We start from the raw sequence: 26,792 nt of genomic DNA, 5'->3' as shown, positions 1-26,792 counted from the left end.
AGCAGAAACCATTTCACTGCAAAGAAAGTAAATAGTGATAAACATTCATGCTTCATTGAGGGACTCTTCTCTGCCATGAATGAATATGATTGTCTTATGAGGCTGAAGAGTAATTTCATGTTAAAGAATAATCCAGATGAGAACTTCAGAGCAAATGCTGTCCTTATATGCGGATTAAGCACTTTTCTTCCTACCTCTGCACATGACGTCTCGTAGGCTGCTGGTGGGAGGGGGTTCCAGTGACATGAATATTACTGTCCCCAAGAACCTGGGCCTTCAATATGAGTAACCAAAATGTCAATCCCAGGAGTAGCTCCTTCTGCTGTCTTTGGCCACCAGACAGCTTAGGCTGTGAATGCAGAACTCGCAGGAGTCTGTATGAGACAGAAACAAAGCTGCAAGCCCCCTGCTGTTGAAGCTACTAGAGCTGAAAATCTCTCCGAAGCATTCTGCCTCCTCTTCTACTCAGGATGGGGCCCCTCTTCATCCTTTCTACAGTGCCAGTTCTGCAGGAATCAGGATCCACGGGAATGAGATACGCAGCATTTTTTGAAACCTCACACCCTGAATTTCAAGTCTACCTACAGATGGAAAAGCCTAAGTTTAAGCCTCAGGTGGTTTTGTCTTATTTTTAGGCCTTTCCAGTCTTTTTTCATAGTGAAAACCCGTTTCTTATCTTTTGAATTTCATAAAAATAAGATGCCTTATCTCAGAAATAAATTATTGAAGGTTCAGTTTAGTTTTGCTTTCAAAATTTTTGCATCTTTTTCTGATTTTTCCATGTCCACTTAAAAAAAGGAAAGGATCTTGGGGCAGTTAGGAGGATAGGCAGATGCAGCAAATCTGTTTCCTTAATTTATTGATGAAGTTTTTGATGTATGCACTTTTGAGTTGCTGCTATTTTTGAACAAAGAATTTACTCTGGGCCACGTTCAGCTATATAATAGAAATGTCAGTGGGATTTGGATAAGGTCACCTGGAAATACTCTTTTTTTTTCCAGTGTTTAGGCCCCACATTTTTTGAAGGCATCCTTTAAAAAAATTACATCTAGTTTTTTTGTGCCTCTTATGCTTTAAAGGTGAAAATCATGACAAATGCTCTTACAATCAACTGAAAGTGAAATGCAACTGAAAGTTAACCTTCACAAATAGCAAAGGCTTTGATTTTCACTTAAAACCTATCTTTTGCTTATGAAATGGAGGGGCGGAAATAAGGGGGCCAGGCCCAGCTAACATAATACCTATAAACTGGTTCCTACCTCACACTGAAAGTGACATGTATATATAATACCCTTTTTAAAATGGGAAAGGCAGCCTTTAGTTCAGATTTTCTTGTGAGAGGCCAAACAGCCACGAGGCGTGCGGGAGAATGTCTGCCTTACTCAGGGAGTCTTGAGCCAGCCAGATGCACTTTTTTTCACAAACTTTTAGCAAACTGTCTGGCCTGGTTTTGTCTTTACTCCATGTCAGTGTTTTATTTATGAAGACTGTTTGTTTTCTGCGCTATAATAAAGCAAAGAGAATATTGTGTGATTAAAGAAAAAATGTTTAAAGCCTTTTATTAATGTTAAGATTTAGCAAGGATTTAAATGATATAAAGGTAATATATTTCATAATTTGCATCTACAAACAATTGTTCCTTCTTTTTTGTCCTTTTTTGCTTAATATTAATCAAGCAAAGATTTTTATTTGATTCAAAACAGACTAATATTGTTTATTTTGCTATAAAGCTGTTCTAGAATGGTAGCTCTTTCTGTCCATCCCCATCCTAAGTACTGTTTGTCTTTCACGGGGGCTTGAGCTTTAAAGACATTTCTACAAAGTGAGCCATCTGCTTATCTAAAATTTTCTAAGGTGAATATCAGTAAAACTAGTGCTATAAAAATTTGAGAATGAACCTGAACCTTTGTTCAAAAATCCACCTTCTTGCCTCTGACCTTGGAAAAACCTGTCCTTACAACATGACGCTTCTGGCACTCGGCTGCAAGGAGTTAAATACAGCTGACGCAGCAGTTCTCCTAAGATTTCTCAGGCAGATTTACAGCTTCAAGAGAGATGTTTCAAACTTCTGGTTATTCAAATAAAGTTATTTGAGGCTTGCCCAATGCTAATTTTTAGCCTGGAGCACAAATACGGAAGAAATAAGAGCCTGATTGTGCAAAGCACATGAGGAGCCCTGGTTGAATTACATCAAGCAGTCACTGGGGTTCCTTATGTAAGTAAAGCTTGTAGAAACTTAAATTCCAAATCTACTGCTCCTCTTAACAAATTAGAAGAGCTGAAAAGTGATTATTTAACCCAATGAATATTTACCTGGCAACTTGCAGCCTGTGTTAGGGATGCATGTGCATGGGAAAGCTGGCTCTTGCTCTTGGAAATGCATTCATGCACATGTCAGAGTGAATTCAGATTAGGTAATCAGTGCCTTTGGTTATCTGGATCAAGGTTTTAAGAACATTGTTAACATGGCTTCTAGGAAGATGTTACCCACTAGTGAAGCCCTAAGTGCCAAGATCCTTTGGCTCACTCCACAGGGAAGCTAGAGCCCTTTAAGCATGGCAGCAAAGCACTCCTATACTGCATGTCCCGCCAAAAAGAGAAGTCAAAGCCAAATCAGGCAGCGCCCTGCTGCTACAAGAGGACATGGCGATCCATAGCATATGGTGGCATGTTTGGAAACCCATCAAAAGAGTACAGTGGATGTGGATTTATGACTGAGTCTGAACCGCCCTGTGTGCTAAACTGAATTGTAGTCGTCACAGTACTTTCAAGTAACACGTTTTTAGGCAGAAAATTACATGGAGGTTTGTCAGCTATATACTTACTAGCTAAATGCATAAAAGAAACAAATGTATCCCCTCCAAATCCCTGCTTTGCAATCCCCCTATTAAAAATCATGCCTTGAAATCAGGTAAAAAACCCTACAAAGTAAAAAAGTGTTAATGGCTGGGCTTTTCAAGGAGATCTATCAAGGAGATTTTTAAAGGAGATTTGCAACTAACACCTTCAGTGCTTTTTGAAAATATAGGCTTCAAAGATGTGTTCAAAACCTGCAAGCAGAATGAATCCACAGTAGTGTTCATAAGCTGTAGCTGCTAAGAGACTTTGAGCATGAGCAGGCTTGAATGCAGAGCTGTTGTAATACTGCTGAAAACAGGTGTATGCCTGATGCCCTCACTGGCTTTGGGAAGTCTTGCTTGGTACCTTTTGCAGATCTTGAAAGTTATGAATCACAGAATCACAGAATGGTTGAGGTTGGAAGGGACCTCTGGAGATCATCTAGTCCAACCCCCCTGCTCAAGCAGAGTCCTCTAGAGCATATTTCCCAGGATCGCGTCCAGGTGGGTTTTGAATATCTCCAGGAAAGGAGACTCCACAACCTCTCTGGGCAACCTGTTCCAATGCTCTGTCACCCTCACAGTCAAGAAGTTTTTTCTCAGGTTTAGGTGGAACTTCCTGTGGTTGAGTTTCTGCCCGTTGCCTCTTGTCCTGTTGCTGGGCACCACGGAGAAGAGACTGGCCTCATCCTCTTGACACCCCCCCACTTCAGATACCTGTACACATTGATGAGACCCCTCTCAATCTTCTCTTCTCCAGGCTGAACAGGCCCAGCTCTTGCAGCCTTTCTTCAGAGGAGAGATGCTCCAGTCCCTTCATCCTCTTTGTAGCCCTTCACTGGACTCAATCCGGAAGCTCCATGTCTCTCTTGTCCTGGGGAGCCCAGAACTGGACACAGCACTCCAGGTGAGGCCTCAGCAGGGCTGAGTAGAGGGGCAGGATCACCTCCCTCCACCTGCTGGCAACACTCTGCCGAATGCACCCCAGCAGACCATTGGCCTTCTTGGCCCCAAGGACACATTGCTGCCTCATGCTTCACTTGTTGTCCACCAGCACTCCCAGGTCCTTCTCGGCAGAACTGCTTGCCAGCAGGTCAGCCCCCAGCCTGTACTGGTGCATGGGATTATTCCTGCCTAGGTGCATGACCCTGCACTTGCCTCTGTTGACCTTCAGGAGATTCTTCTCTGCCCAACTCTCCAGCCTGTCCAGGTCCCTCTGAATGGCAGCACAGTCTTCTGGTGTGTTAGCCTCTCCCCCCAGTTTAGTCTCATCAGCAAACTTGCTGAGGGTGCACTCTGTCCCTTCCTCCAGGTCATCGATGAGTACATTGAACAAGACTGGACCCATTACTGACCCCTGGGGGACACCACTAGCCACAGGCCTCCAACTTGACTCTGCGCCATTCACCACAACCCTCTGAGCTCGACCATCCAGCCAGTTCTCAAGCCACCTCACTGTCCACTCATCTAGCCCACACTTCCTGAGCTTACCTAGGAGGATGTGATGGGAGACAGTGCCCAAAGCCTTGCTGAAGGCCAGGTAGACAACATCCACTGCTCTCCCCTCATCTACCCAGCCAGTCATTCCATCCGAGAAGGCTATCAGATTGGTCAAGCATGCTTTCCCTTTGGTGAATCCATGCTGACTACTCCTGATCACCTTCTTGTCCTCCACATGCTTAGTGATGACCTCCAGGAGGAGCTGTTCCATCACCTTTCCAGGGATGGAGGGGAGGCTGACAGGCCTGGAGTTCCCTGGCTCCTCCTTCTTGCCCTTTTGGAAGACTGGCGTGACATTGGCTTTCTTCCAGTCCTCAGGCATCTCTCCTGATCTCCAGGACCTTTCAAAGAGGAGAGTGGCCTAGCAATAACATCCGCCAGCTCCCTCAGCACTCGTGGGTGCATCCCATCGGGGCCCATGGATTTATGGATGTCAAGCTTGGACAAAAGATCTCTAACCTGATCCTCCTCCACCAAGGGAGAGTCTTCCTTTCTCCAGACTTCCTCTCTTGCCTCCAAGGTCTGGAATTCCTCAGGACTGGCCTTAGCAGTGAAGACAGAAGCAAAGGCAGCATTCAATAACTCTGCCTTCTCTGTATCCTTTGTCACCAGGGCACCCGCCCCTTTCAGCAGCGGGCCCACGTTTTCCCTAGTCTTCCTTTTGCTAGTGATGTATTTGAAGAAGGCCTTCTTGTTGTCCTTGACATCCCTTGCCAGATTTAATTCCAAATGGGCCTTAGCCTTCCTTGTCGCATCCCTGCACACTCTGACAACGTCCCTGTATTCCTCCCAAGTGGCCTGTCCCCTTTTCCACATTCTGTACACTTCCTTCCTCTGCTGGAGTTTGGCCAGGAGTTCCTTGCTCATCCATGCAGCTCTCCTGCCCGCTTTGCTCGACTTCTTACTCAGGGGGAAGCACTGCTCTTGAGCTGGAGGAAGTGATGCTTGGACCCCTCTTCCTTCTAGGGCCCTACCCCACGAGATTCCCCTAAGTAGGTCCCGGAAGAGGCCAAAGTTAGCTCTCCTCAAGTCCAGCGTTGCCATCCTACTCATTGCCCTGCTCCCTCCTCGCAGGATCCTGAACTCCACCATCTCATGGTCACTGCAGCCAAGGCTGCCCCCAACCTTCACAGCGCCAACTAGACCTTCTTTGCTTGTTAGCACAAGGTCTAGCAGTGCACCTCTCCTTGTTGGTGTCTCCACCACCTGAGTCAAGAAATTATCATCAATGCTTTGCAGGAACCTCTTTGACTGTTTGTGCCTAGCTGTGCTGTGCTGGCTTCCCAGCAGATGTCAGGGTGGTTGAAGTCTCCCATGAGAACCAGGGCCTGTGAGCGTGAGGCTACTTCCAGCTGTCAGTAGAAGGCCTCATCGATGACTTCCTCCTGGTCAGGTGGCCTGTAGTAAACCCCCACCACAACAGTGTCACCCATGTCAGCCTGCCCTTTAAGCCTTACCCATAGGCTCGCAACTTGCTCTCCATCCACCCCCTAAGCAGAGCTCCATACATTCTAGTTGCTCCCTCACATAAAGGGCAACTCCACCACCTCGCCTTCCTGGCCTGTCTTGCCTAAAAAGCACAGAGCCATCCATGACCGCATCCCAGTCATGTGAACTATCCCTCCATGTCTCTGCAACCGCAATGAGATCATGGCCCTGCGACTGCACACAGATCTCTAACTCTTCCTGCTTATTCCCCATGCTGCGTGCATTGGTATACAGGCATTTCAGAGAGCCAGTCAAGCACGCAGGCTTCCCAGAAGAGGTGCAAGAGGATCCTCCATAGCCACGTTGCATGCTGTCTCCCCTGGTTGTATGCACCCGCTGGAGGCCTCCTGACTTGAGCGGTGTTTTACTGACTCTCCTGCCACTATACCACTCCCCTTCCCCCATCTTGCCTATTTTAAAGCCCTCCTTACCAGGCTGGCCAATCTGTTGGCAAAGACGTGCGTGCCCCGCTTGGTAAGGTGGATCCCATCTTTGCCCAGCAGCTGTCGCTCTTCAAGCAGGGGTCCATGCTCATAGACACCAAAACCCTGTTGCCAACACCAGCAGCACAGCCAGTTGTTAACTCGGAAAACTCATCTACTCCTCCTCCCGTCCTTCCCCCTCACAGGCAGGATGGAGGAGAAAATGACTTGGCCTCCCAGACCCTTCACCACCATTCCCAGAGCTCTGAAGTCCTGTTTGATGGTTTTCAATTTGCCTTTTGTGTCATTAGTGCCACATGGCAGAGCAGCAAAGGGTAAGAGTCTGCTACATGGACAAGCCTCGGCAGTCTTTCCATGACATGTGTTCTTTGAGCCCCTGGCAGGCAGCAAACCTCTCTAGACAAGAGGTCAGGTCAGCAGACAGGTACCTCTGTCCCCTGCAGCAGCCAGGCGGGGACTCCTGGAGCTGCACAGTCTCCAAGAATACCCTGTCAATCTCCTGATCATCTTCTTGGATGCTACGCAGCCTAGACCCCTTTTACATGGTACAAATATGGACTTAGGAATTTTTTATGCTAAGTTTACTAAGATTTTAGGGATATATTTTAGGGTTATTTTTAAAAGAGGAGGCAATGGGAAAAAGAAAGAAGTCAAATGCTCTAGATGTTTCAAATTTTGCTGTCTGGGAAAATAAGATAGAAGCCTGCTTGTTTCACAATTTGGTACAATCATCCTAGAGGGCTCTTGAATATACCTGCTATTACCTGATGCATTTGGTAGCCAGTTTCTTTGGCTTCTAGTGTTAACAAAATCTGTCCATTTTGATTTGGCAACCTAGCCTTAGAATGCTTATGTTTACAGTTTCACTGATGGTCCACCTTTGTGTAAGTACTGCTAAACTGCTAGGCATGAACTAATTGGATGTTGCTATTTCTCCATTTAAGTATTCGCTGTTATTATGCAAAATTTGTTTCCTGTGAGATGACTGCATATCAGAGTGACTGGTATCTTAAAAATGCAATAACCAGGAAGGAAGGATGGAATGCAGCAGATGATACAATTTTATTTTACATACTACATTTGATTGGTGAGTTCTTAAAAATAAGGTTTGTTAGTTTAGCCTAAAGAAGGTTAAAGACAGGCTCATTTTTGAGGAAAGAAAAGACAAAATTAAAGGTAAAAATCACTAAGAGAACTAATAATTAGCCAAGTGGCAAAACTGAAGATGACTTTTTTTTTGGCTGCCTTTAAATTATCCTTCATTTTGTATCACTTTATAACTGGGACTCTGTAATTCTGTTCATCAGGTAAGTCTTGCTCTGCAAGAGTCATTGAAATAACAGAAGTAATTTTGTTCTTGTATATTCTAATTTTAGGTATTATGTGAAAAAGCAACAAAAAGCAAATATTGGGCTTAATATCAGTTACATTATCAATTAAGAATTGCAGTCTTCATCCTGAAGAACTGTACTGCTTTCTCATTTTATACCATCAACCAGCCCAGCATTTTAGAATTCTAGTGGCCTCTAGTGGTTCTATGAAACTTTCTCCCATCCTATCTTTAATTTGACGTCTAGACAAGTATCTATGCCCTGATTCTGCCAAAGCCCATCCCATGTTTGAATGAACGCAGTGCAGGCCAGCCACTCTTATTCTTTGCTACTAATTCAGTTCAAAATCTGGGGCTGTTTTTGGATTGGGGTGTAAATCCTGAGGAACACTCAGAAGGTTCCTAAAATTCTCAGTACTAGGCACCTAAGAAAAAAACACTGGAATGATGTATCAGATGCTAAAAGGCATGCAACCAAGAGGACAAAACTTGGATGTTGTTTTCCAAGAAGTTCCCCAAAACCCCATCAAGATAGAGAAAAGGCTTACTTTTTTTCTTGTGTACTATAGGATGCCAATAGAGATTTTTTTTGTCAGTTCCAAATATTTTTTTTAAATAAAAGGTGACTATTTCACAATGACATTTTTCAATCGTTATTGCTTGTGTAGTAGAATGTCTCTCTCATGTTCTACATACATTATTTTAACACCATCAAGAAAGACTTAAACTCTTCTTAAGCAAGGAAAGGCTCAGCTCAAATTTTTTTTGAAGCAACACTGGTTTTCAAGAGCAATCGATGATCTCCTTAGGCTTATTTGCTTCCAGACAGCACAGGGAAATGACCAAACTTCTATTTCTATTTTCTAAGTCCTGAATGGACTTAGCTGCTCTGTAGGAGACCTTTGGGATAACAAAATTTCCCTTTCTAGCCCCAATTTATAGCAGTCTAGCTATTTTTGGAGAAGCCAACAGGAAGAATTAAATCTGGCTCCGTCCTGCAAGATGGAAATGGTACATGACGATTAGGACTCAGAAATAAAAATTCACTTGGGTAAAATGATTACCCTTGAGCACAGAGAGGTGGTTTTAAACCATGGTGCTTACATAATAAGGAAAGAGTGCTTATCGGTGCTCCCCAAACGTCCTTTGAGAAAAATCTTTTCTAATATATTAGTGATGGTTCCTTATTTTTATTCGAAGCATTGCACTACTCCAAAGTCCCAACAAAAGACCATGGCCCAGTTAGGCAGGCCTTAGACAAAACCAAACAGAAACCACCCAGAGAGCTCACTGATTTAAGGCCCCAAATTAAATCCCCATTTTCTCTGCTGAATAACTTCACAGGGGCTGTTTTTTTCTTCTGGTGGCCCGGGGGGCCTTCCCTCTGCCTAAAAAGGCTATTGAGTAATTTTTGAATAAACGTGAAAATCCTTGAGCTTCCAGGTTGTCTCTAGATGACCAACCTAACTGTAATACAGACTTGTGCTACGACGAAAATGCGATTTTTGACACGGGCTAACATGAGTTTTTTGGGTTTTTTTTCTGTCTCCTATTGACACAGGTTAAGGGGTTGTTTTTGTTGTCTGGAAGAATAACGCACGTCTTAATTTTCCAACGGTTACTTGAATGGCTGAACAGTTAATTGCAGGCCAAAACGTTAACTTCACCAATCCTTTTTCTCCTGTGAGCTCAGCGGAGTTAAGCTAAAGAGGATTTTGCGCCCTGCTTCCCGCAGCGCTGTCGCCACAGGTTTTGCAAATTGCGTCTCTTTAGTTTACCTTAAGCCTCTTGGCAGGATACTGTAGGAAGTGACACGGTTACATAGTTATTCCAGTAATATCTAGAAACCTCTTAAGTACTTCGCAGTTAATCGTGTTTTAAGCGGAGCTTCACCGCTGACGGCTCCTCTCAGGCGCCGCCGCCGCCATGTCGCGGAGGGGGTGGAGGCGAGGCGTCACGTCATGGCGGGCGGGCGCGCTTAGCCCGGCCCCTCGTGTCGGCGCAGGCGAGGAAGTGCCGCGGCACCGGCTGCCGCTTCCCAGCCCCTTCCTGCCTCTTCCCCGGCGCCGCCGGCAGCGCCCAGGCCTCGTCGCAGCGCGGTGAGGGCGAGCGGCGGGCCGGGTCGGATCGGGCGGGCTTGACGCGAGCGGCGGGACCTCAGCTGAGCGCTGCGGACGGGCAGGCGGCGGTTGGCGGCCCCGGGGGGGGGGGGTGCTCCGGCGGCAGCGGGAGCTGCAGCCCCGCTCGCCCGTCGAGGAGAAGGTGCCCGGTCCTTGCCAGGCCCCGGCTTCGCGAGCCCGCCTCGGCGCTGCCAAAAAGTTGAAATCCTTCGTCGCACGGAAGGAAAAGCCCGTGGTCGTCGCCCGCTGGTGAAGAGCCAGAAACAGAGAACATAAGAATAATTTTTGTTTTCTTTCTTCCTTTTTTTTTTTTTTGTTTGCCTGTATCGCGCTCCTTTGTCTGAAACAAGTTCAGAAGGGGCTGCTGAACTCAAATGAGAAATACGACTGTGTGGCAGGAGTAGGTTTGGGAAATCTTGTTGGCGAGCCACTTGACTAACAGTGCCGCTAAGCCTCCTTTGAGGAGGAGAAAATTGGGGATGGTTGCTCTGGGCTGTGATCATGACGGCGTGGTTGGTGATGGCATGCCATGAGGGGGCTCTTGGTCTTGTGTTGACCTCTGCATGCTTGCTTGCTTGCTTGTACCAGGTGGTCTCTAACCTGTGAAATAATGGGTGATGTCTGTGGCCTCCTTTCCAAGGTAACTGTCTCTTGTTGCCCTGCTGTGGCAGTATCCAACTTGCCACGGAAAAACCCGAAGGACGCTAGAACTTTTTGGCCTGAAATTTGGTCCAAGTGGTTACGGGCTGCAGGAGGTGCACTTTAGAAACGCTGCTATGTGCGCCAGAGCCATGGCGGGGTGGGGGGGAGGGTTAACTCTCCAGCAGCGTTACCTTGAAAGTTGTTGCTGGATATATCTGCGCATCCGTGATCCCAGCAGGGAAACCTGCATAGGATTTCTGGGCCTTTACTCTCACTCCCTTAAGAGAAAGGGTTGTCAACCTTGTTTCAAAATCTGTTAGTTTCCAAGGCTATTTGTAGAGAATTGTAAAAAGGATGCGCTGGATCAGACCCGGGGTCTGTTTCACTTGTCCTGTGCCACTACCAGATCCAGGAAGGGCCAGTTCCCAGGCTATGTAACTAAGGAACAACCTACCCAGAGGCAGAGTTTCTCCCTAATCCCTGTGCTTGGTTATCACTAAGGTAATTTAACAATAAAAAGATCTTTGCTGACTGAAGGCCTTAATAGTGCAAATATGATAACTCTTACAAACCTGTTTAAGTCCTCAACTTGATATCTTAGTTAAATGCTGCATTAATTCAGAGCTTGCAGTATGGTTTTTTGTTACCTTTTGAGTAGTTTCCACTAACTAATACATCACAGGTTTTTCAGAAGTGCTTCTGGATTTTGACTCTTAAGTTAGATATAATAGTAACTCATTTTTAAAGTATTTTCAGTTAACATATAAAAAATTGCAGCATAAATAACTATGCCTAGCTATTCTGAGATCCCCTGTCTTCTCTTCCAAATAAGCAGCAATCAAGCAGATACAAGTTAGATAACTTGCAGCTTTTAATATGAGATGGAGTTTCAGGTTTACTAAATCCAACTGTGGCAAATAAAAGAAGTAAGTCTTGGGACTCTGCAGTGGGGTAATTAATACATCTCTCTGTATTGTGAAATCGTCAGGGTTTGGGGGTTCTTGTCTTTTGCCTCTGTGCATTTTAATTACCTCGGTGCTGTGTTGATCTGTAGGTTTTTTGATGTTGAAAATGACTATTATGTAACATTGCTTTTGTGTTTTTGCAGTTCTTCTGTTGTAGAAGTGGGGGAGGGGGGTTTACAATCTGTGAAATTGCTTCCAGTATAGCCATAGTCTTTCTTTTTGTAATCCTTCTAGTGCAAACAAATTATATTGCATCATGGCGACAGATTCTATGGAAATTGATGATGCTTTATATAGGTAAGAATATTTGATTTAGGTGTGCTCTTGACTTTTCAGTAATGTATACATTTACATTAAGTAGTGTTAAACCCAAAGCTTGAAAACAGTATCTGCTCCCTGTTAGGTAAACGTGCAAGTGCTTGTGCTGCTGTGTCCCTGCTTTTGAAAGGGGAAAAACCGAAATGTCCAGCATGTGAAAATGAATACCTTTCCCCCAAAGTTCCTGAAACTGTGGTTAACTGTGAGAACTGGCTGAGTTGCAGATGTAAGCCATCTTCCCATAAAACTATTCCTTTATTGATGTTTTGGCAGGTATTTTTTGACAAGTAGCATTGGCCAGTAGAAAGCCCAATTATAGAGTTGATGAAAGTTTCAAAAGTGTCAATGATGCATGCTTTTTTGAAAAGCAGGACTGATGCTTCTGCTTTCTGACTTCAGTCTGTTTCTGCTTCGACAAAATTGTCGAAGCAGAGAGAGTAGATATTCTTTTCTTTGCTTGCTCCTAATGTTCTCTTGCTACATTCTTTCTTCCCTCTCCTTTCTACATTGTGTAATTTATCTCCTCCTTCAGGTCTTTCATTTATTCCTTGATCTTTGCCATACTTCTCTGTCCTTATGCACATCATCAGCGTCTCCATTATCCTCTGAGACAGTTGATAGTCAGATAAATAATTGTAGTAGCTTCAAACTGGTGTAAAAGATCTGGATAAGAGAACAATCTGCAGATGAATTGTACCTGTTCTAGCCAAGATGGTGGAGACTTCTCTTGAGACTCTTCTAAGAAATTGCGCGGGGCTGGTTGATGATAGATAAACTTAAAGGGGCCAGATCCACAGAAGCTGTGCAAGTCCTTGAATTTTTTCCTGATTCTTCCAGTAGGGTTGTAATTGGCCCTTTTGGAATGGGCAGAAAGTTTAACTTCTCTGGATCTGTGTGGCCCTCTTAAGGGTATGATCCTCATAAGATGTCTGTGCCCTTTGAATTCTAATTCCTCCAGAAACCTGACTGTGTTCTGCTTCAGTTTCCTGGGAATTTCTTCAGTCCCTTCCCCGTAACAGTAATTGAGACATGTGGATTATAAGAGAGGAGCAGACCTGTCACTTTACCCACAGAAGCTAATCTTCTCTCTTTTTTTGGCAAATAAATGTAACAGTTAGTTTCAATAGCATAATCCATTTATTATCTTAGTATTTGATGGTAATAGTAAATATAGAGTTTGATGCAAGTTTATTTCCTAAAGTGCTATATAGTGCAATTGTATGCATGTTATCTCCTCAATTACTTGTTGAATGGAGGGCTGCTAAATATAGATGTGCATATGTCACTAGTGACACAAATTCATCATTAGAACTTGGTGTTACTGATTAGAAACTGACTGGCATGGAGGAAGACAGCGATAGCAACTTAAAATTGAGAAGATGTTAACTTTCCTGAAATCACTGGGAATTCTTGACTTACGTTCTTATGTTCTTGACTTTATTTGTATCTTGTTCTGATTTGACTTTATCTTGGATGTAGTCGCCAGAGATATGTTCTTGGAGACACAGCAATGCAGAAGATGGCTCAGTCCCATGTGTTCCTGAGTGGTATAGGTGGTCTTGGTGTGGAGATCGGTAAGTTTAGGTATAGTTTACTTAAGCATATATGTAAATGTTTAAGTATATAAACATACTGCCCTGGCATGCTTCTAAAGTTTACTTTAGACATAACGAATGTCTTAAGTACCTGAATGAATATATATATATATGTTTATGTTGCCTATGTGTAACATAGCAGATGCGGGAAAACACAGTAAGATCCTGAACTTTCTCTAATAAACTTTTTAATAGAACAGCGTTTTAAATTTTACTTGCAAGTGTGCTGCCATAGACCAGATCACTTTACTCAAAATCTTGGATCTTGGGTGAAAGCTGAGGCTGGATAATCCAAATGATTCCTTTAGGCTTCCATATCAGCTTCAATATAGGGACAGCTATAAGCTGAAGTGTTACTATGGTGGAAATGGGAGCGGGTAGGGTGAATATATGTGATTTGGGCCAAGATGCAAAATTGTTCTGGTATTGGGGGCCCCTTAAATATTTCCTCGGCTCTTTGTGAACAAGACTTGTCTTGGCCGGTTCTTACCTGGCGTATTGCGTCTTCTGTTGGCTTAACGGAACTGGGTGCCAGATGCCAGAATGCAGCTGTGAGATATTGCAGTTTCCTGTCCTTAGTATTTCTACAGTCACACTCGTAGGATAAACAGCTGTAGAGTTTTTTATATTGCCTTGCTTATATTCTTCTGCTTTCAGTGGTGCTATAGAATGCTTGAACCACATTTAGAAAAAAGCAAACCCTTCAACTGTGAAGTTCTTAGGAATGGCATGTTGTTATTGTCCACCCATTTAACTTATTGCTTATAGCTTTTCAAGAATTCTGCAACAGTGTCTCTCTAGCTCTTTTTTTTTCCTCTCCTTTCTTCTAGCCAAAAATATAATTCTAGCTGGGGTAAAGGTATGTAAAACAATTTTGTTATATGGGGATTCTTGGGCAGGGGAATGGAAAGTGAGAGCATTTTTAGCTAGCTAAACTTCTTGATATTCTGTAAATGTCTTCCGGTAGAGGGATTGCAAGAGACTTGAGGACTTGATAATGAACATGTTAATAATCTAGATCATCTAGAGGTACAGTTTGATTCTCGTGCTAATATGAATCTGAGTTTTTGTGTCTTTTGAGATGCTGAAGAGAGGTGTTTTGAGATACCACACATAATATTTTAGCCAAGTGCTGATCAGACATTGAATGTGTTTGTTCAAATTCTGTTAAATTGAGTGGTATGAATTTAAAAGCCAAACTACTCAAAATGTGTTATTTCACCCATCAGACCCTGTTTATGGCCAAACATTTTAATTTAATAACTGCTTTTGTCCTTCTGGATTAATTTTAGTAAACACAAGCCTTTTAAACATTTTTTTAAATTAAAAAACTTGTTTGAATTTTTGGGAGTCCTTTCAGTTAGAGCTTGAAGTTGCGTTCTAATTGCAGTGTAACAAAAGTCATCCTAAGTTTTTAAATGTTCACGACAGTGCAACCTAGGGGGAAATGCTTAATGAAATGCATCTTCCAGATATGTCCTTATCTCTGAAACACTAAGAGCTTTCTTGGCAAAGAAATTGATGGAGTTAGCGCTTATATGTGCTACAACTAGGCCTGCTGCAGTTCTAGTTCTCCAGCTTTTTACGTGGACCTTAATGCATCCTTGTGGGTACTGTGACCATGTATGATTGATTCTTCCAGTAAATTCTTTTGCCTAACTTTCTTAGGCTCTTACAGTTCACGACACCAAGCAGTGTACGAAATGGGATTTAGGGATCAACTTCTTCATCCGTGAAGATGATATTACCAGTCAAAAGAACAGGTTGGTGAAGTCTCTGGGGTGAGGGAGGGCTGAACTTCACTAGGACTAACAGTTCGATCAGTGGCAAAAATAACAGTTCACTGTCCAAGAACTGTTAGCACCCATCAGATACTCATTAAACCCTGCTTTTGGAGTTACTGGCTTTGGGTACGGTGTCCAGGTAGGTATCATGGGAAGTCTAGGTTGGGACTGGAGCCCTGTCCAAGTCATGCATCTTGTGTCTTGTGGTTGGGAGCTTATAAACAGCAAATGGCCTCATGTAAGTGTCGTAATGAGGGAAGGGGGTGCACTTCTGTCTTTGGCTTCCTCAGCCAGCAACACAAGACTAGAAATCAGCTGTGACACCAGAACATCAGTGAGTCCAGCTGTGTGTTGAGCAGAGCTGTTTTCCTCAGACTCACTAGGAAAGAAAATGCGACTAAACGAGTTGAAGTCGTCATCACTGCAAGACTTCCAAAGGGACTCTTGTAGGTCATGTGTGGCATGGAATTATCTTGAAAATATAATTTATAGATGGATACAAATGCGAAAGTTAACTTTCTTTCAGGGCTGAGGCCACACTTCATCATATTGCAGAACTCAATCCATATGTCCATGTCGCAGCATCAACTGTGCCACTGGATGAAACCACAGATCTTTCTTTCCTAAAGCAATACCAGGTATGTAACTGTACTTAAAGAAACTGTGTAGGGTACTTTGCTCAGAGCAAAAAAAAATTATTATTTTTTTAAATTTAAGTCAAGAAAATGAAAACAGATGCAAATATTTTGAGATGATGGAAAGAAAGCAGATCATTCTTGTCCTTGGATTAGTGAAATTGTCTTTTTTTGCTTTTTGTTTCTTTGTGTTTTTTTTTTTTTTTTTAAGGCTGAAACTATGATTTTGTGTCCCTGGCACTGACATTTGTTATGACAATAAATAACTGAATGAAATCGCTATGCAATCTTTGTGATGGTTGTTTTTATTTCCGAGATAACACAGTAACTTTTTTTATAGCCCTACTGCATGGATGTTCGATGTTTATTTTGTGCTTTGTTTTCCAGAGAGCAGGAGGGCAGGCTATATAATTGGAAGTGTCATGTATGTCTGTGTATGAGTCTAATGAAACACAAGCACCTCTATGGTGGAATGAGGAGCTATTCCGTTGTTCAGTCAGCCGTATTTGATGTGTGTGCATGGCTCAGCACAAGCTGGGAGATTTTACTGTGTGGATACTGATTATTTACCTAAGCTAACCAAATTTCTGAATGCCCCAGCTGTAATAGAGCTTAGGATAGTTTTTGCTTACAAAGTGTAATCTTTAAAGTAATGCTTGCAAAAAATTATAGTGTGTTTGCAACCTGACAAACAGCGATGCTTGAAGTTTGTGCAGACTTCCTCATATGCGCTTGATCGGTATCAGGTGTGCATATCTTGCTGACATTAACCTTAACATTTAAGAGCTACAATTGCTCAGAGATTACCCATAACTGATTTGTAAGTATTCTGTTCAGGTTTTGGAATTCATAGCTCCGGTTAAAAAATAAGTGAGAGTCTGCTGTTCCTGCTCTTGATCTTCTTGCTTAAAGAATTAGTGGAGCAGTAACTTGTGTGTTCTAATCTGTAATGGGAAAACTGGCTCAAGACTGTTTTTTCTCTGTTACCTGTGGGGAAAGGAAACTTAGGGATTCAGGGTGCCCAAGGAACTGGCTGTTGCTACTACTTTTTCCATAGCCTGAAGGTGTTGGTTGCTTTCAGTGTCTTAACCTTGTCTGTGTTCTTGTTGACAGTGTGTCATTTTGACTGAAGTAAGCCTGTTGCTGCAGAAGAAGATTAATGACTTTTGTCATGCTCAGCAGCCACCTATTAAGGTAATATAAAAATGAAACACATGATTAATCCAAAAAGTGAACGTTTTGGACCTCCCTCAAGTTTTATACAGAAATGGAGAAAGCAACTTGTGGGGTATATGGCCTTATACAGATATCCCTTTAAGAGAGCAGCGTGGGTTTTGGGAGTATACTGCTTTCAGTGATACTGTTTTCTGCTGTGTTTCTGGATTCTGTGCATGTGTCTGATGCTATCTGGATACCTTCCATAGCGTGTGTATGTGTGGTTTTTTGTTTGTTTGTTTGTTTCTAAGGTTCTGGAAGAGAAATAGTTTTCACAATTAACCCATGACTACTTCTTTTGATCTGAGAGAACGTGCCAAGACCAAATTTAAGAGTAATAAAAATCACAGGACTGCATATTGCTGCTATTCATGTTTTGAGTGGTCCTGAATGAAATGCTAATACAGGTTCAAAGCATCTCATTAACGCTCTACCATTTAGTCAGTAGCCTGGTCACATGTGACAAGTTTGCAGCAGAGGGAATGTGTACCTTGTAGCGCTGGACAAAGTTGAATGTGAGAGGTTACTCCTTTGGCTTGTGCTGTGTCAGGGATGCTGATGCTTTTTACTTTCTCTTATAGTTCATCAGTGCAGATGTCTATGGAATATGTTCACGTTTGTTTTGTGATTTTGGTGATGAATTTGAAGTGCTGGATACAACAGGAGAGGAGCCAAAGGAAATCTTCATTTCAAACATCACACAAGTAAGGGATAGAGGTTGAGCTGCTACAACTTTGCTTTCTTGTTACTTATTATTGGCTACATAACCAAGGAGAGTGTTTCGCTTTAGCAGCCTGCTAAGCGTCTGAAATAAAATTCCTTTAGTGCCTCCACCAAAAAGCAGTCAAGGCTAAGTGCTAACACCATAGAGCATAGTGATGCCTCCTGCTCATTACTTAACCTCAACATTACGATGTTATGTTTTATATCTTTTTTTTTTTTTTTTTTTTTTTTTGAGCGAGAGAGCGAAAGAAGTAAGGAGATTTGGAGAGAAGAAGGCATAGCAGCTCTGGTTTGGGTTAAGGCTTCTAGGGAAACCCTAAACAGGCATGAAAGTAGCCTTTTTTTATATACACAAACTAGTGCAGGTATAGAGGAGGATTATTATATCTGGAACAGGTTGCGTAGAGAGGTTGTGGAATCTCCTTCCCTGGAGATATTCAAAACCCGCCTGGACACGATCCTGTGCAATGTGCTCTAGGTGATCCTGCTTGAGCAGGGAGGTTGGACTAGATGATCTCCAGAGGTCCCTTCCAACCTTGGCCGTTCTGTGAGTAGAATGATCAAGGGGATGGAGAACCTATTTTGAGAGGAAATTTAGGAGTTTGTTATAACCTATGAAAGCAAAGACTGCAAAAAGAGGATATGACTGCTAATACTGCCGATGTAAAATGTTAGAGAGAATTTCTATTTGATCTTGTATTAGTGTTTTATAAAGCAGAAACAACTTGAGCTCTGTCTCTCAACTCTATGTGGAAGTTGACACAAGAGGCTTACTCGTCCAGTAGCAAATCTTTCATCTTATCTCCAGTCTAGACATACTAATAATCAAACTAGAAGGGATTGTATAACAAGTTGGATTTGATTTGAATTAAAGCTTGTGACATAATGATTTGCATGACCTGTTCTTTGGTCTCTTCAGAAGAGAATGAAAGACTCGATTGTTCCCATTAATTGCATAAACCATATGTAGTTGTTTCATGGCTTGTGCTGCTTGCCTGCCAAGGCCAGGAAAAATTTAACTCATTTTTCCTTCTGATTCATAACCTGATGTTTGAGTTTAGTTTTTGAGAACCTAGGGTCCTGGTGATGTCCTTGTTGTCCTTGTTTTCTTCTTGTAGTATATCTCTCTCTGGAGAGCAGTGAATATTCTGTGAGCCTTCTGAATTAAGCATCTCTTAGGTTTATGGTAATATAGCCTTTAGAGGGGTGGCATCAATCAAAATAACTTCTAGTCCTGAAGGTTTTACCTGCTAAATTGAAATGAAAAATAATTAAATCAAACTCTCCGCAAAAAAAGCGACAGTCATTGCTGTCGATCAACTAAAAGTGATGTACGTAACTGTGCAGCAAAAAATACATGACTCTGTTGTTATCTTGAAACTTGTATTGATACCAAAGATGGCTATTTCTCCGATTCTTTATGGCACTTGTGCTGTTTAAAGCTAAGCTTGCTGATACATTGGTTTTAATGGACCAACAACCGTGTATGGGAAGACCTGTATTTCTAATTCAAATTTACTTTTAAATCTGTAAGTTTTATACTACTTGATAGAAATCTTTCTAGCACTGGCAGTCCAGGAAGAGGTGTCTCTACAGGGCAGACTTACTTGCAAATCCACTGCGTCTCTTATGGCACTGGTTGCACCACAAGATCTTCCTAAATAAGCTGCCCTCATAATGCAGAGGGGTCTATGTGTGCTTGGGAGACTGGGCATGGTATCCTATAACATGATGTTATGTGAGACTCCTGCAAGCATCAGCTTGTTTGACTGTGATCCCCTTGAGGTTATGACTTTCCTGTGTTTAGGGATGTCTAACTCAATAAGCTTCGCAATTTTCAAGACTCAGTTTAGGGTTTAGGGTTTCCTCTTTAGAAAGATCAGATGGAAAGGAGGCATGGAATAATAAGGACCGTTCATGACACTTCTCTTAATATATATTGAAAATTACTTCATAAGTGTAATCTTTTTTGGGGTTAGAAAAAGGAGGCCAATTTGCTACTACTACAGAAAAAAAACAATGAATATGACAAGAGCAATCCAGTTTGTTAACATGCTGAGAACTGTGAAAGGTAAAAATGAGCAAGTTTGTGTTAGGAAAGCACTATACAACTGAAAATAACTGAAGTGAAAAAATGTTATCACAAGTAACTCCCTAGTTAGGGCAGAACCTAGGTGTAGTAAAAATGTTAGTGGATGTGGTTTCTGCAGACAAGGGTGTGTGTCTAGGATAAAGCACAACTTCGCGTAAGACTCATTCTTCCCCTCCTCCTTCTCTCCTTGTTAACTTTCCCATTTTTGCTTTCAGTCAAATCCTGGTATTGTCACTTGCCTTGAGAATCATCCACACAGGCTTGAAACAGGACAGTTTTTAACTTTTCGGGAAGTTAATGGAATGTCATGCTTAAATGGATCCACCCACCAAATAACAGGTAATCTGTTACTAACTTTTTTGCATATGTGTTTATTTTTAGCCTTTTTAACTCATTGCAGTGATAGTTATTGTGGACAGAGAAGTGCTGGGTTGTGTAGATCCACAGTAAATCAGCGCGCGCAAAATTTCCTTCTGGTGCGGAGGTCATCCTAGTGTTATCTTAATTCCACTTTCGTCTAGTAAAGCTTTTTCGACTTCATTTTGCTGCTTAGCAAGCAACTGTGAAGAGCTGGAAACTAGCTGGCAACCTTCGTGGTTACTATCCTCAGTTTGCTGACTGAAATATTTTGTTGTTTGGAGACCCCTTCTTTGTTTGGGAACTGCTTTCCAGCTCACCCCCCCCCCCTTTTTTTGTTTTTGTTTTTAACTACTTTGTGGTCTAAGATTAAAAACAGGACCCTTGAAATATGTGGCTGAGTCTGCTTTCTCTGAACTATTGTTTTGTTTTACTAGTGCTGATGCCATGTTTTGTTCCTTTCTCTTAATCAAAGCCCAGCATTTGGTTTCAGTTTTCATGTCCTGTTAATTAAGGAACAGAACGTTTGTTTTTGTGTTGCGTTCCTTTGAATGATGCCCTAGGTGACAGGGGAGGAAGGATTTGACTTAAATGCTCTAGTTGCCTTGCAGAGCTGCTTTATCCTTTGTAGTTCTAGCCACTGGGCTAAAATGTTATTCTGAGCAATATACTGAGTGCTGCTGTGCACAGTCCAAAGAAAACCAATGGTGATTTCATATTTATTACAGATATGTGGTCATCAGAATTCTTGTCAGATCTGCTGCCCCTTTAAAAAAGCTTATTTCATAACAGATCATGCGAAACTGATGCTTTAGCCCAGAACCTGGCAGGGAGGGCCAATCCTGTTAAAGTTAGGATGATCAACTGTGCGTGTGATTTCAAATAAAGGCTGCGCGCTAGAAAGTTACAGTGTAAAAAGCATTGGCAAAAAATTCACTTTCTCATGTACAGAATTGTAGTATGTACTGAAACTTTTAATCCTCTGTCACTGTCACAGCGCTAACTCTCTTCTCTCTTCAGTGGTGTCACCTTATTCCTTCAGCATTGGGGATACTACAGATATGGAGCCTTACTTACACGGAGGCATAGCTGTCCAAGTGAAGACACCCAAGATGTTTTACTTCGTAAGTGTGTGTTGGACAGAACCAGGTTCTTGGGGTGAAACTTGGCTGAGGAACGGAAGCAGAATTCAGCTGTGATTTGGGTGCACGTGATTTGGGTTTATACTGACTTTTTTGGGAAAGAATAGTGATGCTGATGAATAAATGGCTTAGAGTAGAGAATACTTAAATTTCAAAGTCACCTGCCAGTGCAGAGATCGATATTTTATGGGCAACGTGTGCCTGTATTGCTGGGGAGTTCCATAAAGGCCCAAGAATTTGTGATTTCTTGGCAGCCTCTGTGAAGAAGAGTCAGTTGGATGAGTCTTTATGAGAGGAATTGCAAACTGCATTGTACTGCATGCCCTTTTGCACCTGCATAAAGTACATCTTGGCTGCCCTAAGTTGTCCTGCTAAAGACCTGGGAGCGTGGATCAGCCCCTTCCACTATGAGAACGCAGTGCCCAGCTCATGGGCTGTGTCTTGTGTCCGCAAAGTGGAGGCTTCCTGTTCTTGCGCAGTTGTAAAGTTTTGCAAGCACACAAGCAAGTGTGTGTAAAATCTCTGGTAACTGACCTCAGAGAAGTTACAGGCATAGGTCTTGCCATTAGGATATAACAGGTGTGTGACACTTGTTTCAGGGAGAGTTTTCCTTATTGAAGAGAGGAATTAAAACAATTAAACCAAGAGGCAAAGAAGGAAGTAGGATGTACCTCCCTGATGCTGCCTATGTACACAAGACTCAAAGGCTTTACATCTCTTGTAATTCCAAGATATTTCTGAAATCATCTTCCCCTCCAAGAAACTACACTGCCCCCCACTTTGGACATTATGGAAGAAGTCCCTGCGCTCATAAATGAGAGAAGTCTCACAGTAAAGCCCTCCTCAGCAAAGAGCATTTACACTCTGAAATTCAACAGATCTCTACTTAAACCATTTCCCAGTGAATGGTATTACATCCACTGTTGCTGTCACTAGCCTGTATGTTATTGGGAGTAGCAATGCTGTCATATTTAAGAGCAAAACCAGTGAGACTACCACCGTCCTCCATTGCAGGCCTGCTTGCAACAACTTTTGTCTTCAATAACCTCTTCTTGTGGCCTGGAGAAGGTGGTTTTGGGGGCAGTAAGGTGTGCCTTCAGCTCTTTCCGCCGATGGTAAAGAGTCTATTACTACTTTTCCCTCTGCTTTGCAGGTACTGACTGCCTCTTTCAGGGGTGGTCTGGTTGGCATATATTAAACCATGAGCAGTTGTTCTGAGCTGAAGTTGAGAACTTCACTTATCTTAGACCTGAGACCTGATATCTTAGACTGATATGCCTGAAAGTTGATCTACTTTTTCCAGCTGTACTAGGTACTCTAATAAGAAATTTTTCCTACAGAATTTGCGATAGCTTTCTATTTTATGCATCTTTCATGATATTAATAACGGAGAGAGAAATAGAAATGAAAAGCTAGCAAGAAAGGATGTTTGGTTCTCAGTCTCATCGGGGTGAGTGTTTGCTTGTCAGGTAGCAGTGACTGCCATGTTCTTGAGTGTATCGTTATTCTGAACTTTTTTTTTTCCCAGGAACGGTTAGAGAAGCAGCTAACAAATCCAGTATGCCTTGTTGCAGATTTTAGCAAGCCTGAGGTAATTAGCATGTGGCGACTTGGGTGTGAGTTTTTTTTATGTTATAACTACATGGAATGTAATCTGCAGCTTTGTATGTATAAAAATATGCATCTGCAACTCTTTAAACTTGCATATAGCTATTACAGAATAAATTACAAAGAAAGAGTGGGGTATCGGTCTGTATGTAGTCTCACAGAACATGCAATCCCAGTGGAAACTTATTCATGAATTGCACTGAGAATATTGCAAGTGCCAGGCTCTCTTATCAAAACCTGAAACTTTTAACAACCTCTTAATTTATGGGAATACAAATTTTGCAAGTGACACACTGCCTTTTCCTGTGTTTAATGATGTTTGACTGATAAAAATCACACTGGAATCAAGCAGGGATAAAGGGGAAAAAGTCAATCATAAGTTGGTTGGAAATTGGGGTTAGCTTTTTTTTTTTTTTTTCTTCTTTGAAAGAAGACATTAAGAGGTATTTCTAAAATTCAAGAGGAAGTTAGCATTTGCCTTTGGCACAATTTTAGTAGCTTATTATGGGCACACACGGCATGTAAGTCTTGGGCCCGTTCATATATTAAGCTAAATTATGTTGATTTAGTTATTTTTATTTTTATAAGGTATACTCTGATTTGTCTCTTTTTTTTTTTTTCCTGCTTCTGATCCTTAGTACTCGGCTTTGGTATTGAGGTTTGTTAAAATGCAGTGCCTTCTAATATCTAATTACAAAGGGGTAACCATGTTTTCCAATTTCAGCATAAAATATTTTTTAGGGATGCCCTCATTGGACTTAGAGTAGATACTGAGTGTGTGTGAAGGGTGTTAACGTTGCTACTGTGTAATGTTTCTTAATCCCAGTTTGTAAAATCACTAGCGGAAGGTATTTCAAATTCACTTTTAATGCTACTTAGATACCAACTTTTTTGAAGCTGTGTAATTAAGGAACAAGGACCCCAAACAGTTCAAATAAACAATTGCTTTTGTTCTCTATTGTCTTAACAGGCCCCTCTGCAAACCCACGTTGCCATGCTTGCCTTGAATCAGTTCCAGGAGAGCTTTGGTCGCATGCCAAACATTGGGTAATGCAGCAGTCTTGTGTTTACTAGCTGTGATAGCCTATAATCAGGCAGATCTCTCTTATTGTGGTTACTGAATAGATGTGTGACATGGTGCTTAGTCCGTCTGATAATAGAGACAGAACTGACAACCTAAAATGTAGATGGAAAGTGTCACCTGATACCTGTTTAAGTTTGAAACAGAACTTTCCCAATAGAGCATGACACCTTCTGAGACTTGGTAGACAGAAAAAGACGATGACACTCTTGTGCTTGACCTAACCTTAATGTAGAAGTACGTCTTTAATGCTTGCTGTTAAAGCCAATATAAATTTCTAAGCTCTTCCTTCTATTTATATCCAAGCACTTTGTTCTTGGTTGATCGTGTTTCTAGAAGGAATCTGGAATGTTTAAGGGGTTGTTTCCTCTTTGGTGTCTAGATGCCCTCAGGATGCTGAGGAAATGCTGAAAATAGCTGTGTCTATCAGTGAAACACTGGAAAACAGGGTGAGTAGTGAATGAGCAGCATTGATGTGTTCATCTGCCTGTCTAAAGGCCGTGCTTCAGTTGTTGGCCCTTGCTCTGGCTTTTGTATCCATCTTTAGATGGGTTAGCTGGTTTTCTAAACACCATACAGGGTGGTATGATATAAGCACTGACTTGCTTGGTTGGAGGGATAAATCTATTGTTATTGTTTCTTATTTTTCAGCCGCATGTGAATGGAGATGTAGTGAAATGGCTCTCTAGGACTGCTCAGGGATTTCTAGCTCCTCTGGCTGCAGCAGTGGGTGGTGTTGCTAGCCAGGAAGTCTTGAAGGCAGTAACAGGAAAATTTTCTCCATTGCAACAATGGGTAAAGTTGGTTTTTGTTTCTGTACCTTTATTTTGACGGCGATGTTATGAATGGATGGCAGAGGCTGTGTGTGAGTGCTGTATGATCAAAACAGCCCGAGCAACTTCTTTAACAAAAAGAAGAAAATTTGAGGCTGGATGTGGGGGGGAAAAAGTATTGCGGTTTTATGCAGGCAGAGAAAGTGCAGCCATTTTAGCTAAAGCATTCATATGTGGGGTTCAGGCATTGTATTCAGCTTGCTGTTAAGTAAGGTAAGCATCAGCCTGTATGTGCATAGCTGCAAAAGTGTGATGTGTTCCAAATCCCAGCTGAAGCCACTGCACACAGCTTCAGTGCTTCCAGCACTCCCAGAACTAGTGGTGAGAGTAAAGTTATATTAAAAACTGTGCAGTGTTATTGAGAGGGTTTGGAGTAATAATATACTGGTCACAATATGCTGAACTTGTGGCTCAGATCTCGGTGAGCTTTTTCCTCTGTGGTCCAGATGCTTTTTCCTGTCTTCTAAAAGTGTGTAATGAACTCCAAGTAACTGAATGCTGTATTGTCTTCCGTTGGCAGTAGGTACTTAGTTCTTTAAATTTCTAGATTTTGTTATATACAGAAAGTACTTTTTTTTTTTTTTAAGCTTAAGTAACATGAATGTTTTTCTGAGATTTTTTTTTCCCCCTTTTACAGCTATATATAGATATGTTAGACATTGTTACACTGCTAGAAAAGACAAGCTGTGAAGAATTCCTCCCACGGTAAATATAAACAAAATATGCTATTTTATGTACTGCTCACATCAAAGTCTCAGAGAGGCTTTTTTTTAAGTTAGTTCAGTGTAATCTGCTGGAGGCATATGTTTCTGGGGTGAGAATGTGCATCTTATTTTTGAGCACTGGAGGAGTAGGAGTTAAGGGAAACACAGTCTGATTCTCTCAGTTCACATCCAAGTACAGTTTGGCATCAGTGGTACTAACGTGATTAAATGACAACTTGCTACTCTTCTGTTTTTGTCCCCTACGCTTGCATAGGGGAGATAGGTATGATGCCTTGAGGGCTTGTATTGGAGACTCTCTGTGCCAGAAGCTGCATGATTTGAATGTTTTCTTGGTGAGTATGACTGACGTTGTTAGGCTTTTTGCAAATAGGCTTTGCTAATACAGCCAGTGCCAACTGTCCTCAAATCAGTGAGAGTAACCCTGATCATGAGTGTCACTGCAGAGTTAATGGTCCAAAATTGTCATAGGACTTGTCTGTTTTGCAGATGACTTGGGTTGAATGGGATACAGACTGTCCTACGCAGTGCTTAGATACTGGAGGTAGCTTCATAGCTGGGAATCGAGTTGGGTCTTAAAAATGTCTGAGAACAGAGCTTATGTGACATCTCTGGACATGTTCCAATGCCTGTTTACTTGCATAGCGGAAAAATGTTTCCTTGTGTCAAGTCAGAACCTTTCCTATTTCAATTTTTGACCATTGTCTTTTGTCCTTCTGTTGTGCACCTCTGAAAAAGCTGGCTTTGTCTTTGCAGTAGCCTTCTCTTGGGTATTGGGAAGCTGCTATTAGGTTCCCCCTCCAAACCTTCTCTTTTCCAGGTTAAAGAAGCCAACCTCCCCCAGCCTCTCTCCATAGGGCAAGTGCTCCAGGATCCTGACCGTTTTAGTGGTCCTCTGCTGGGCTTGTCCAAACTTATTAACAGCTTTTTTGTACTGGAGGATCCAGAACTGGATCCTGTGTTCTAAATGTGATCTTAACAAGTGCTGAGTAAAGGGGAACAATCACTTCCCTTGGTCTGCTGGCTCTGCCTCTATTAACACTGCCCAGTGAGCCGTTCATCTTTGTTGCTGCGGGGGCGTTATCTGTTTAGTCTGCTGTCTGCCAGGAAACCATCTCAGCAGCGCTACTACCTACCCAGGCTGTGCCATAGCAAAAGGTTATTCCATCCTTGCTGCAAGAAGCTGCATTTGTCCTTACTGAATTTCAGGGGGTTCCCACCCCCTCTTAGAATCACAGAATCACAGAATCACAGAATCGTTTAGGTTGGAAGGGACCTCTGGAGATCATCTAGTCCAACCTCCCTGTTCAAGCAGGGTCACCTAGAGCATATTGCCCAGGATCACATCCAGACGGCTTTTGA

The 26,792-nt window shown here is 42.3% G+C and overlaps 1 protein-coding gene across 2 annotated transcripts in view; it reads left to right on the top strand.

The window, feature by feature from the left end:
- The first annotated feature begins 9,565 nt into the window (after positions 1 to 9,565).
- The window catches only part of UBA6 (ubiquitin like modifier activating enzyme 6), a 39,174-nt gene continuing 21,947 nt past the window's right edge, over positions 9,566 to 26,792 (top strand). The window contains exons 1-16 of one of the 2 annotated variants that reach the window (XM_068941126.1): positions 9,566 to 9,697; positions 11,560 to 11,622; positions 13,123 to 13,217; positions 14,069 to 14,097; positions 14,907 to 15,001; positions 15,549 to 15,660; positions 16,771 to 16,851; positions 17,454 to 17,576; positions 19,903 to 20,026; positions 21,065 to 21,168; positions 22,715 to 22,777; positions 23,765 to 23,841; positions 24,258 to 24,324; positions 24,527 to 24,670; positions 25,346 to 25,413; positions 25,687 to 25,765. In XM_068941126.1, coding sequence (XP_068797227.1) covers positions 11,582 to 11,622; positions 13,123 to 13,217; positions 14,069 to 14,097; positions 14,907 to 15,001; positions 15,549 to 15,660; positions 16,771 to 16,851; positions 17,454 to 17,576; positions 19,903 to 20,026; positions 21,065 to 21,168; positions 22,715 to 22,777; positions 23,765 to 23,841; positions 24,258 to 24,324; positions 24,527 to 24,670; positions 25,346 to 25,413; positions 25,687 to 25,765 — 1,302 coding nt within the window. In that variant the 5' untranslated portion in view covers positions 9,566 to 9,697; positions 11,560 to 11,581. Of the gene's footprint in view, positions 9,698 to 11,559; positions 11,623 to 11,733; positions 11,870 to 13,122; positions 13,218 to 14,068; positions 14,098 to 14,906; positions 15,002 to 15,548; positions 15,661 to 16,770; positions 16,852 to 17,453; positions 17,577 to 19,902; positions 20,027 to 21,064; positions 21,169 to 22,714; positions 22,778 to 23,764; positions 23,842 to 24,257; positions 24,325 to 24,526; positions 24,671 to 25,345; positions 25,414 to 25,686; positions 25,766 to 26,792 lie in introns of those variants that run through there. The other variant, XM_009687220.2, reaches the window with a different exon arrangement.

Source organism: Struthio camelus, chromosome 4 (assembly GCF_040807025.1).
Source record: "Struthio camelus isolate bStrCam1 chromosome 4, bStrCam1.hap1, whole genome shotgun sequence".
NCBI lineage: Eukaryota > Metazoa > Chordata > Aves > Struthioniformes > Struthionidae > Struthio > Struthio camelus.
Note: the sequence above shows the minus strand (reverse complement) of the source record. Positions and strands in the feature narration are given on the sequence as shown.